This window comes from Musca autumnalis, unplaced genomic scaffold, assembly GCF_047663935.1.
Source record: "Musca autumnalis isolate F117 unplaced genomic scaffold, ASM4766393v1 scaffold_2, whole genome shotgun sequence".
Lineage (NCBI taxonomy): Eukaryota > Metazoa > Arthropoda > Insecta > Diptera > Muscidae > Musca > Musca autumnalis.
The window spans coordinates 136,903-150,545 of record NW_027411755.1 but is presented as its reverse complement, the minus strand read 5'-3'; the positions used below and the strand labels follow the sequence as shown (position 1 = coordinate 150,545).

The 13,643-nt window shown below is 34.6% G+C and overlaps 1 protein-coding gene and 1 long non-coding RNA gene across 9 annotated transcripts in view; one reads left to right on the top strand and one right to left on the bottom strand.

Moving 5' to 3' along the window:
* Positions 1 to 13,643, top strand: part of sick (sickie) — a 317,157-nt gene that overhangs the window by 224,557 nt on the left and 78,957 nt on the right. For 6 of the 8 annotated variants that reach the window (XM_073966463.1, XM_073966459.1, XM_073966462.1 and 3 more), the window contains 2 exons: positions 5,693 to 5,820; positions 10,829 to 12,533. In XM_073966463.1, the coding sequence (XP_073822564.1) occupies positions 5,693 to 5,820; positions 10,829 to 12,533 (1,833 nt within the window). Of the gene's footprint in view, positions 1 to 253; positions 470 to 5,692; positions 5,821 to 10,828; positions 12,534 to 13,643 lie in introns of all 8 variants that reach the window. The other 2 variants (XM_073966464.1, XM_073966465.1) reach the window with 1 other exon arrangement.
* The window catches only part of LOC141393480 (uncharacterized), a 328,761-nt gene that overhangs the window by 240,659 nt on the left and 74,459 nt on the right, over positions 1 to 13,643 (bottom strand). The gene's annotated exons all lie outside the window — the stretch shown is intronic.

Genomic DNA, 13,643 nt, shown 5'->3' with positions numbered 1-13,643 from the left:
ACGTTTTCAATTCTACAGTCGATGTTCTTGAATTTGCAAATCAACAGAAACTTTCATACTGTCGGATTTATCAAAATGCTTTTAAAAATAGTGCTCCACTAAGCGGTTACTTTATTAGAGATATTCTGATATTTTCGGACAATAGCGAATTATGAATCATGTTAAAATGCAATGAAATATTTTATTTAATATTTAATTATTAAAGAATGAAAAAATTAAAAATTCAGTTTTTACAATAACAATTAAAATTTAGCATCAAATTCATATATGTGTATGTATGTATGTGTGAGTGATAACAATAATTATACAAAATTATGCTTTTTAATGGAACTAATAAAAAAGTGAAATGGTACAACGAGTGCAAGTAGTGCCTTGATCAAACAACAATAATGGGAAATTCATCATCTTCACATGGCACAAAGTCTAGCCGGAAATGTCGCAGCCTACCCAATTCGCCAGATGTCAGAAGGTAATACCTTAAATGCCCAACATAAAAATAAGAGAAATTTTGTTACCGCAATTTTAAAAGAAAAACTAACTTAATATTTTTATAACATGTGGATTAGATTAATAAAAACTAATGAAGTACACATTTGTATATACATATGTATCTCAAGAAGAAAAAACAAATATTGTAACAATCTAAATATATTATAGACCATGGAAGCCAGCCGGTTTTTGATGTGATGTATGTGCAACATGTGCGCAATGGTCTCGTGATGTTATTTCGTTTCCTATTTTGGCTTGTTGCTTTTTCTGGGGCCAAGGGATTATGATGAACAAATGTCTAACAGTTGCCAAAACATGTGGAGTCATTAAGGCTCGACAGAGGTCATGGCAAACAGCCAAAGCGAAATGTACATAAACAACATGCATACAGTCTGCCAAATAAATATTTTGAAGGAAAAACTATAAACTTGTCTTAGGATATATGTACATATTTTTCATAAATATGCACCGATTAATTTAAAATTATGTCCTACAGAAAATTCGAAAAACTAGGCCAACATTTTAGGTCCTAAAGGTATTTATTTTGCAATGTTGCATGAGAATGCAAATAATTTGTGGTAAAATAAAGCTCGCAGAGTGAAATCTGATATATTTTCTAATGGTCGGAGAGTCTGTTACTCTAAGTTCCAAATTAAACACACACCCGTAGTCGGAGGTATGACTACGGGTTGAGGCACATTATCTGACCTGCGGCATATTTATCATTATTTGTTGCACTTTTTTACATTTACAAATATATTTTAGAATATTTTCCTTAGAAACTATTTTCGTGATAAACTGTGCGCTTTTTATTTCTATTTTGATATTTACAAACCGAATTGCAATATCGTTAAATATTAACTTCACTGTGTTATTCAAAAATAACCACCATCTTTTATTTATGACAGTCAACATCCTTGTACTTCGTTTGATAACGTGAGTTCGAATACGATATATGTTTTAAATAACAATCCTCACAAATCATAACAAGTCCAATTGGTTGGGAGAGCATAGCATCCCCCTCTTTTAAGGACACACGCAACCTTCAAATCACAGCACAGGGATGAAAATACACATATGAAATAAAAACTCCCATACTTCTTTCTCATCATTCCCAAGAAAAATATTTTTCAAACTGAGGGTTTCAAATTGAAACTGACAACTGTTCTCATTTCACTTTAAAATGCGCGGCTGGCGGCAACCACAAACCCGTCATAAAATTAAGTAAATAGTACACATCTGTATTTGTGTAAGAATTTAAAACACGCTACACATTTACATCCCTTTTAGTGAAATAAAACATATCACTTTATTGTCAACCGCCACTTAATTTCATATGTGTGATCCTTTTTCACGATTTTCAATCATTTATTATGACCGTTGTCGTGGAAAATTCACATTTTGATTTTGATTTTGCTTTAGTTTATTGCATGGAAAATATTTAGTGTGGAAATATTTAGTGTACAATACACGTAAATGTGTATGTAGATGTTAACGAAAGGATCTTATATGGATAATGGAATTTAAAGGAATACCATTGAAAACGTAACAAAATCGTTACAATCGCAAGATAAACTAACTTTTACGACTAACAGATGGATTTTAAAAATGTATCGCTGCGACTCCTGGATCTAGTGAAGCCGATTTACCTGTACATGCAAATTTTTGGAAACACCCTAATTGAAGGGTCAAAGTTCCTTCGCGAACGCTTCAACATTGTTGTATATCGATATATATCGACCGCATTAATGTTAGTTATGTTGTGTGGTAGGCACAGTCAGTACAAACTCTGTAAACGTCTAAATCTGGGTCTAAATTCTTAACACGTTCCAATTATATTTCCATTTAACGTAATCTAGCCGTCTTGTGCAAAAACCCATCTTTCAAAAATACATACACATGAAGAATGTTTTAGAGGTAGTTACACAAATATGAAAACTACTTGTGTGACGGATATCATCTCAGTGTTTTTATGTAAATTAACATTTCTTGAGGAAAACTCTTTTTTGGTTCGCCAAACAGAAAGGAAGCTGACAACCGTAACATGTGTTAAGTACTACTTTTAACACAAGCTTGTTGTGTTTTTAGTAACAAATCAAAGGTAAAATGTGTATCCTTTTTAGCATTCATCGTCGCACTCACAATGCCACTAACAAAAACAAACATAGACTTGGTTAAAAATAAATCCTCTTCAGGGGAGACACTTCACACAAGGAGTGGAAAAGAATAACAAGAATAACATCCATTAGAGCGTTTCAACGTTGTTGACGCTCTTCTAATGGATGCATGTGTTTTTATGAACTCTCACTTGAATGCTTTTCTACTCCAGAAAAGAAACAGCACGGTTTTACTTTCCACACTTGCTTCTATACTCATAGAGTCACATTCAGGTTTGTGTAATCTTTTATTCTCCCTCCATCGTCTTTATACATATCGCTCGTTTACTCATAGGGTGACACATCTCAAAAAATCCAGTTTCGAGAAAAACGCGTGTTATGTTGGCGATTGAAATCTGACATTCCAAACAAACACTAAAATAACTATTTGGACCATATTTTGCAAACAGCTAGCCAGATATTAGTGCTTAATTTCTGTTCAAGATCAAGCATGATTTGAAGTGTTTTGGTCCTTCATAAACTCAAAAAACTTGTGTGTCGAATTATGCGAAACTCGTAGTAAATTAATTGTAACTCGTCGAATTTTATAGATATCAGCATGAAAATTTGACACAAGATAAAGTAGAAGTCATAGACAAAATAGAATTTACTAAATCAGAAAACGCATTTTTTGAGTTATGTCACACTTTGAGTAAACGAGCTATATGTACTTGCAATGATTTAAAGTGCTAAACACAGTGGCCATGATGTAGGATAAACAATGTACGCGACAGAAACGCGCATTTGCATACATACACTAGCGTGCAAAATAATAGCAATGCAATTAGAAAGCTAAAAATATGTTATAAAAGACATCGTTTTATGTATTTGTTTCTATGTAGTTTTGTAATACATGTATGAATTGCTATTCAATTAAAAATAAATATAAATAAAACTCCACAGATAGAATCGTCTAAAATTTCTAGATCTACAACTGCTTTTCCAAATTCAGAAATACATTTTATTATTATTGTATTTATCGAAAAGTCTTTGCCTTACGGAATGTCAATTTGTATTGTAACATAATTCATGAAAGATGAACTTTTCCCATTTCGTGAATATAATATAATTTTTAATTCACTTAAAAACAAATTTTAATTATACCCAAATGCTAAACAAAAGAAGTCTTAAACAATGTTGAGCATTATCCTGTTTATTTAAAATGCCGTATGTATGTATGAATGTAATTTTGTTTCTGCTCGTACATACACTTCCTTTTACTTCTTTTTGGAACATTGAGCAAAGCATTGTAGTTGTCTCACAAGAAGTTGTTAAAAGAAAATTAAATACTTAACAAAAGAATACTTTTTTGCATTGTTCACATTTAATTTCACATAAATGAACGTCTCAGTTCTCCCTCAGCAGTAGGATGTGGTAATTAATATTTCTTTATATTTATTCCTGCAAAGTTTCTATTTCATTACATGACTTTCATTTCGTTAGAAATTAAAGTATGTACACTTCAATTGACGACGTCGCAGACAATATGAGACTCCATTTCAATTTTTTCTCAAATAATATATTTGCAGACATCTCTTCCTACGTCGAGAAAAGACGTTACAAACGAAAATTAACTATTCCCAAATATTTTACAAAACGCAATTTACAAATGTTTGTAATTTTTACCCTTGTGAATCCGGCGAGGACTGAGATATGAGACAGCGTATACAGTTTGCAACAGATGATTTCAATCTATTAGAAAAGTTCGAAAGTTATCTTATGCAACACCATTTGTATGAGTCAATAACCTTGCCGCCTCAATATGCTACCGGCTATGTGTATTCTGTGGTAACGAAAAACAATTACACCAAAGTCTTTTCCATGTTTCGTTGCTACGTCTGGCAGCAGTTGCTGTTTGCACCGACGACAACAAACAATTGGCAATGCCACAAAAGTTGCATATTTCCATGCATTTGGTTTGAATTACTTGCAACAAAAGTGTCCCCACTCACACACGCAAGGAATTCTCTGGCTTTAGCATTCATACACATAAATAAACAAAGTATGCTCATCTAAAGGCAACATTGTTCAAACAAAAGGTTCACAAAAACAAACATATAGGCAGCTATAGCTAACAGTCATCAGGCAACTTTATGACACACTTGAATCATTCCGGATAAAAACTTGAATCATATCTGGAAAGCTTGAATATCCACTGTGGTTAAGGTGTCTGTCCTACCTACGCTCTGGATGCACTTTGCAATCCTTCCCAACAACGGAACAACGTTTATGCTTTTTTGGAAGTAGGGGATCTGATGCTTGTACTGTTTGCAAGGGGAATGAATATGTACATATATGTATATACATATTATATAATTTAGTATTCCGACTGTCTATTTAAGAACAGCAAGAACAACCTACCTAAATATGGAGTTGAATTTCTTGTTGTCATTTCTAGTTACCATATTTGATGAAGATGCTATACACTCGCGACAAAGGGATGACATAAAGGGCCAGAAGACAAAGAAAGTTCAATTTAACTGTCATATATGTAAACATATGTATGTATTTTGTAAGCGAAACTTTCTAGTGTTTTCTGTTTTATTCCCTTTTAATATCGACAATAGTCTAATTAAAAGGCAATATTGATATTTGAAAATGAAAAATAAACATTAAATAAATTTACAGTATAGTATTTTCCCTTGGTGGGATCATCAAATATATAAAAAAAAGCCCTGCCTATCCGTTTCAGATAAATTGTGCGATTCCGTAACCATTTAACAACAGAATAACTAAAAATTGTTGTTAAGTGTCCAGAGTCAGTTTCAATTCAAAGTGTCGTAGGGAAAATATCGAGAACTTCACCTCTGAATGCAGAATGATGCTACTGTGACAATTCCCCTTCCGTGGGTTCATTGATATTTTTGTGGTAATCCAAATTTGGCATCAAATGTAAAATATATATCGTGTTAGTTCGTGAACTTCTTATAACCTTTCTAAAGATAATATTATTATTATTTTTTGTTTGAATAAAAATAGTTAATTATTACTATGTTTTTATTATAATCATTTCAATAATGTAACAACGTTTTTTTATATATTTGCAGACAAATCCCCCAAGCTTATACCAAAGCCAATGGAACTGCCATACCTTTACCTGCCACGGTTATGGTGCAAAGGCGTTGTCCTCCGGACAAAGTAAGACCTTTGCCGCCTACACCAAATCACGCACCATGTAAGTATAATTCACTGCACACAACCCCTTCGTTTCCATTCTTAATTTTATCTGCAACCCAAAACGTATTCAATATTTGTGAACAAAAAACAAATCATAAAATTGTTTTCGATGTCGGCTTCCCACGTTGACGTCTACAACCATCGTTTGCAACCACTAAGCTTCTTTATGGAATTCTAATCGATGTTACATTTATGTTTTCTCCTCCTAGACCTAATTAAATTCGCCATGTATATTTGACTTTTGATTTGACTAAAACTGAGAGAAACTCATGAAACTCAAAATTGTTCCACAAAACATAATTTTAAAGAGATGACGTCAAAGGGAAAAATATTCTTCGTCAAATTTCACTATGGACCACCAAATATATGAAATGTCTATTTACATTATATATCATGAAAATATAAGTATCAATTTCGCTAAAAAAATAGCTTACAAATATTTCCCAATTTTTTGATGACATTTTTTCCTTCTTTTTTTGATTTGATACATGAAAGTGAATTTGGTTCTAAGTGAAAAGTGTCAAGAGAAGAACAATTTTGATTTTCAGAATAAACCACGTATCTAGGTATACTATTTAGTTAAGAACACAAGTAAAAAAAGTATCAGTCGGCTTGGCTGACAGAGATATCAGCAAAAATGTCTAAAATCGTCTTTTCCATTTCAAAAAAATCAAAAAAATTTTTTGATGCTACATCTATGATTTTTGGTACATAGATTAAGAAAAAAATCGTCATTCCAAATCTGTTTTCGTTACTAACTTTGATTGTTGCGCGCAAAAGATATGACCGTTTTAATTATGATAATTAGAAAAAATTCTAAAAAAATCGCTGCTTAGTATAGTAAGCTGTTATATCCAATTGTCGTTAACTGAATTCGCACCCTTTGAGAATATGCAAAAAATAATTCAAAAAGTTTCAATGGATTCGCGAAAAGTTAAATTTGCTAAATAATTTCACGTATTTACAAACATATTTTTGAAACAATAGCGCTTATACTTACAAAAAAATATATAAAAAAATTATAGCAGCATCCAGACATTGTGAGGAATAAAATGAAACCTAAGTCGTGAAGTTTGGAGCTATAGTATTCGTGTTATTTGCAAAAATACAATGAAAATGTGACGAAAAAAATAAAAATTATGTTATTCTAATTTTATTTTTTTTATGGTTTTATAGGAAATGTTGAAGAAAAAATGATTGAGTTCTTCGTCATTTTCGTCCAAATTTCACGCAATAATGAAGATATTCCGTTGCAACAACTTTTTCACTTATAGTTTTCCTATTGGCGAATATTTTTAGAACATTATATTAAATCACAAGGAATTCCAATTGTGGCATAACATTAAAATAATGTTATATAATAATATTGTTAACCGCGAAATAGTGGAAATCACAAGATGCGCATCCGATTTTCCAAAACAGCGAGTCAATCTCTCTTATTTGATATACACTTTGTGAAATTCCATTTGACGACCACGATGTAGCATCAGTTGCATGTTAGGGTGCAAAAAACAGTAAAATGCCCATAATTTCCACGAAGTACATTTGCATTTTATGCGCATCCGATTTCAATGATCACCATTAAAAAATACATCATCCTATGTCATTTCAATGCGATCCATCAAGAACCGTGGATGAGGCATCGCACTCAGTTTTTAGAAAAAATCTATTATATCTCCGGATTCGCGAACGTTTTTCAATATCTGTTTTCGCACATTTTAAATATGCGTTTCGCTCTATTTATCTAAGTAGGAATAACACATCTAAAACGCGTCTAAATACGCGATATTTTCAAAAATATTTTTTGCATATTTTCGAAATTTGAGGGGTATCATATCCGCCGATCTAGTGGGTGGATTTAGACGCGCAAAGGCTTGTTAGATTCAGAACGTAAAAAAACTAAATTCACGCGGATTTCCACTGAAATCGAAAGGCATTTGTAAGTTTTGAATCCCAAAAACTGTTTTTTAAAAAAAAATACGCACAAAAATTTCGACTTTAAACTGAAATTGTTGTGAACCTTTGAAGGCTACACGCCCGAGTTATACATAAAAAAATGCGTAATCACGAGTACTACAATCTCATAATCAGTTTTTAAACGAGTACAGTTGCGCGTTCCGATTAGAGCAAAAATTCAAAAAACCCAATTTTTCAGTCTTCAAAATGTCAGCATCCGTTTGAGATTGATGCGGTGGTTATATTAAAAAATCATACATTAGAAACTTCATCTTTGAAGTGTATTCTATAACTTCTTCTTTGAACATTATACTCTACATTGTATTGTAAAGCCACTAATTGAAAATTGACTTAAAAAAACTCGTTTCCTTCAACGATTTTTTTCTATTTTTTTACATTAATATGCCCACAGCTTCCGCTCAAATTATAATTTTAAGAAATCCATCGGTGAATCGTGCTAAAACAGTTTATTTTACCTAAATGCGTTCAAAAGTTATGGTATATTACAACAATTCGCGAGATACAATACCCCATACCTCAGTTTCAACAGAAGTAAATTTTCTACAAAAAGGCCGATATACCCTCAGCCTGTGTATATTGAAACAATTTCTTCCCAAAAAAAACGTATGTATTTAGAGGGTTTTAAAAAAATTGGACGTATGAACCGACAAAAATGTTGATTAGATTAAAGAGCAGAAGTTTTGCGGAGGAAATACTTAAAGGAATGGATCGACATTGACCATTATGGAAGTCGATCTCCAGCCACTACATATGGTGCCATATGAGGGGTTTTACTCCCTTCGGGCTGTTTGCTTAAGAAGTGTGGATTTGCCACTGAAAAAACTTTTACCATAATAATTGAGGCAGCAAATGCAAGTTGCTTCAACAAAAATAAAAGTGTTTCGATATGTTTTCCGAACATTTTTGAAATTTTGTGGGGGAGGTACCTGAAGGAGTGGACCGATATGACTTATCTTCGAACTTAAACTATGTTTGGACAAAATATTACTAATGATAAATTTTGGCCCAATCAGCAGATCCGTTCAAGAGTTATCTTGCGCTCCAACCACCTCACACGGTGTCATAGGGGTTTTGTGAAACTTTAAAGCTTTTTTCTCAGGAAGTTTAGACTTGCCCCTGATGAAACTTGTACCGTCGTATGGGGGCAGTGAAAATAAGTTGCTAAAACAAAAATCAAAGCGATTCGAGAGCAGGTCCTAAACTGAACTTATCCGAAATTTTGTGTGGGAGGTACCCGAAGGAGTAGACCTATTGAGTCCATATTGGAACCTCATCTAAGTCTGGTAAATATTTCACGTTTCGTAATATTTTGTCCAAACTTAGTTCAATTTCGAGTACCTCCCACTCAAAATTTCGGAAATGTTCAGTTTAGGAGCTGCTCTCGAATCGCCTTGGTTTTTGTTTTAGCAACTTGTATTCACTGTCCCCCATACGAAGGCACAAGTTTCATCAGGGGCAAGTCCATACTTCCTGAGAAAATAGCCTGAAAGTTCAAAAAACCCCCACACAAAATTTCGGATAAGTTTACTTTAAGACCTGCCATCAAATCACTTTGATTTTTGTTGAAGCAACTTACGTTCGCTGCCTCAATTACGATGGTAAACGTTTTTTCAGGGGCAAGTCCATACTTCTTGAGAAAACAGCCCGAAGGTTGTAAAAACCCCCTGTGGCACCCCCATGGTCTATGTAGGTCCATTCCTTTAAGTACCTCCTCTGCAAAACTTTTGAACTTTAATCCTAATCAACATTTTTCTCGGTTCATACGCCCAAAATTTTGAAACCCCCTAAATACATAAGTTTTTTGGGAAAAAAACTGTTTCAATTTACCCAGGCTGAGGGTATGTCTCTGTTGGCAAAGCCAACTGATACTTTTTTACTTGTTTGTTTTTAATTTTGGACTGTTAATTTTACAAATTCCATACGGGATCGAATCTAACGAAAATCCTTCACTTTTTGGGGATATTGTAGAAAAAGAAATGTTCCAAATCAAATTTCACTATGAAATGTTTCTTCTTTTGATACTTTTCACCTAGAACAAAGTTTCATATTGCCTTCCTCTATCAATTCGAAAAAGGAAGAAAAACTATTCCATAAAAAAATGGAAAATATTTTCATGTCCTTTTTAAGCAAAATTGATACTGATATTTTCATGATATATAATGGCAATAGACATTTCATTTCGTTGGTGACCCATATTTTGATAAGGGATATTTTTGTCTTTGACGTCATCTCTCTAAAATTATGCTTTGTAGGACAATTATGAATAAACACAGATGACGTCCAACTTTAAACCTAAAACGTATTTTTCATTTTTAGAGATTCCTGGCGATTATATAATATTTAAAGGTTTGGGGTATTCTGAGACCTATAGTAAAATTTTATGAAGAATAATTTTGTAGAATATTGGGATTTGATATTTTATAGGATCAAAAAGACCCCATTAATGAACTGCATGAGGGTTAAAATATTCCCCACACACTCCTCAGTAAAGTTGCCAAAGACACTATAAGATATCTTAACTCGAATATTTTGAAAAAAACTATAAATGGGCAATGTAAACTTTAAAAACGGCGATACACGTGTCTCATATTTTATAGCTTTACTTTCAAAATCTACTCGAGTTTTCCCATCATTTTGACGATTTTTGTTGCACGGTGTATTCTTTTTAAGTTGAGAAGTAAAATTTCAATCGCCAACTTACAACACGCTTTTCTCGAAACTAGATTTGTTGAGATGTGCCACTCTTTGAGTAAAAGAGCAAAATGTACACACATATATGTATTTAAGTTGAATTAAGTTGGATAGCATGGATTGCAAACATCATTCTTCATCAAGAAATTGTTGGATGGAAACATTACAGTTCCTTGAGTTCCCTACTTCATAACAATATAAAATACCCAGCAGAAACTGCATAACCACTTGTAAAGACATTAATTCCGTCACACTGAAGATGTTAAATAAAACATTCCTTTTAAATTAATTATCACTAATGAGGTCATCCCTTTTGTCCCATTCTTTATTTCTTACAGCAATACCTGGTTTAGGTAAAAGCGGTAGCGAGTTCAACAACTCCCGTCCAAATAGCCCACCGTCTAGTAACCACACTATCCAAAGTCTGAAAAGTGGCAATAACAATGGCCTTCGGCAGCCATCAATTAAGTCAGGAATACCTCCCCCTGGTTCAAATAGTGCTTCCACACTGTCTACACCTGCCAATGGGCAACAAAAGCACTCTATGCTGGACAAACTCAAGCTATTCAATAAGGACAAGCAGCAACTTCAACATTCGCAGAACCAACAACAAACCCCCCTAATGAATTCTAATAAAAACCAACTGCAGTCTAAACGGACATCGTCTTCGTCCGGCTTCTCATCGGCACGTTCTGAACGTTCTGATTCCAGTTTGAGCCTCAACGATAGCCATGTTTCACAAATAAAGCCGCCCGTAGTGTCAACAACAGCGACCAATAAATCCAGAGAAACCAAAACGAATAGCAAACAATCCAAACTCGTTCAAGCTCAAACCAAAAAAGATCAAGTGAAAAATGCATCTAAAGTCGATAAGAAAGAAAAAAGCCCGGCCAGGTCGCTGCACAAGGAAGACGTTGGCATGGAGAGCAAAACGTCTACTTTGACTCGAAATAAAAACTCATTACCCCGAGGGAAGGATTCATCGTTAAAGCCAAGCACAAAATCAAATTTGACCAGTAAATCAGAATCAAAAACTTCCCTTATTGTACCGCCCTCCAAACCCCTAACCAGCCCAAATAGTATAGGCGGACTTCCAAAACCCATTGCAGCCATCAAGGGCACCAGTAAATTACCGCAATCTCCTCTGCAAAACGACAATAAAGCTCGACTAGGCAACCCCAGCTCTGCTCCGGAAATGATAAAACGAGAGAAAAGTGACATATCAAGCTTATCTAACATATCACAGCAACAAACCCCCATCAATCATCAGCAACAACCACCGACACATATCGTTAAACCGGTACCCATGACTGAAATGCATCAAAATCAACAGCAAAGGTCGCCGTATTACGCAAATGCCCAACACATACAGCAACAACAAGGACTACTCCAGCCGCAGCAGCAGCAACAGTCACCATGCGTCATTCAGGAACCCACATATAGCCGTTTGCCACCTCCCAAACCTAGTGCCATAGGCACCCCGACCTCGCTGCGCAAACTAGAATACAATTCTGGACCAGGCGTATTGCAACCTCAACAACATTCTCCCCTAAGATCATTGACTCCTGCGGCAACTCATTCTCAGCCAGTCACACCCACTTCGCAACACTCGTCCCTTGTCAACGGAGGGACGCCCAACAAATACCATACCATTCCCTCGAAAATTGTGGGCACCATTTACGAAGAAGACAAACCGGTCAATGTGGTGCCTATGCGACCGCTCCTTAGGGGATATAACTCGCATGTTACATTACCAACCCGTGGAGCCCGAGGAGCTCACAACTTCATATCAGAGTACTGCGAAAACGACATCAACCAGGGTTATTGCAGTGATGGTGATTCATTACGTTTTAGTAATTCCAGATTAGGACATGGCTCTTCTCTGCAGGGCTCGACGAGATTTCATGACATCGACAACGGTTATTTATCGGAGGGAAGCAGTGGTATAGGTCTTAACCACAATGGACAACATACTTCACATGGAAAACATTTTCTTAGTATGATGCGAGCCCGAAGCCAGCTGCCCACCACCATTGAAGAGAGGTAAGTGTTGTTGACTTGTCTTGCATAGGATGAAATCTTGCTGATCCTTGTGTTATTACTATTAATTATACTGTGACACAGAACTTGACTAAACTATTTTGCAGAGGTTCTGATGTATTAATTCGTCTTTGTGTAAGGAAGTTCATAGAGGACGAAAATACCTTTGGTTTCTTTGGGTCACTTCTTCTTTACAGTGTTTTATTTAACTTGATTTGTTTTCTGTCTGTTTAATCCAGATATAGTTAACAAATCGAACTAAAACTTTGCACACCTTTCAGATTTGGATGACAATACATGAATATGAAACTAAAACCAATATGGGTCCATTTTTTGATAAAGCCCCCATATAACGATACTACTCGATTTCAGGTATTATGATGATTTTATCTTCATTCTTAGTCCGATTTGGCTATAACTTGGCATTTGGAGTTCCCAAAGGTAAAGACACTTTACCACCAAAAATGGTAGACATAGGTATAGGTTTTAGTATAGCCCCAATATAACGCTACCACCCGATTTCAGGCATTTTAAAGTTTTTATCTACATTTTCGGCCAACATTGGCTTTATTTGTATTTACTAAAAAGTTGAAAATAAAAAAATAATTAAAAAATTAAGCTACAGTGTTTTGTTTATAAATGCACTGAAAGCAAGAAAATAATTCTTCTTAATGAAATAATCTCTAAAATAAAACGCTTGCATTTACATTAAAAATGGTGACAACATTAAACTACAAGCGTTTCCATTGATTGCTAGACGAACATTTATTTTCTAGCTTTTAGCGAATTTATAAATAAAACACTGTGTAATTTTTGAATTTTTTTATACCCTCAGCATTTATGCTAACGAGGATATATACACTTTCATACGGGCAAAATGTGCACCATCGAAACAATGCTTTTAGACCCCAAGTATGTTTGGACGAAATCCGTTTCAGACAATTTGGAGTCGATTTAACAATGTCCGTCTGTCTGGCTGGTGCGCACGATAACTCTCGAACGGTCCAAAATTTGGCCTTCGTAATATGTTGTCCAAACTTAGTTTAAGTTCGAAGATGGGTCATATCGGTTCACTCCTTCAGGTGCCTGCCCCACAAAAGTTCCGAAAATTTG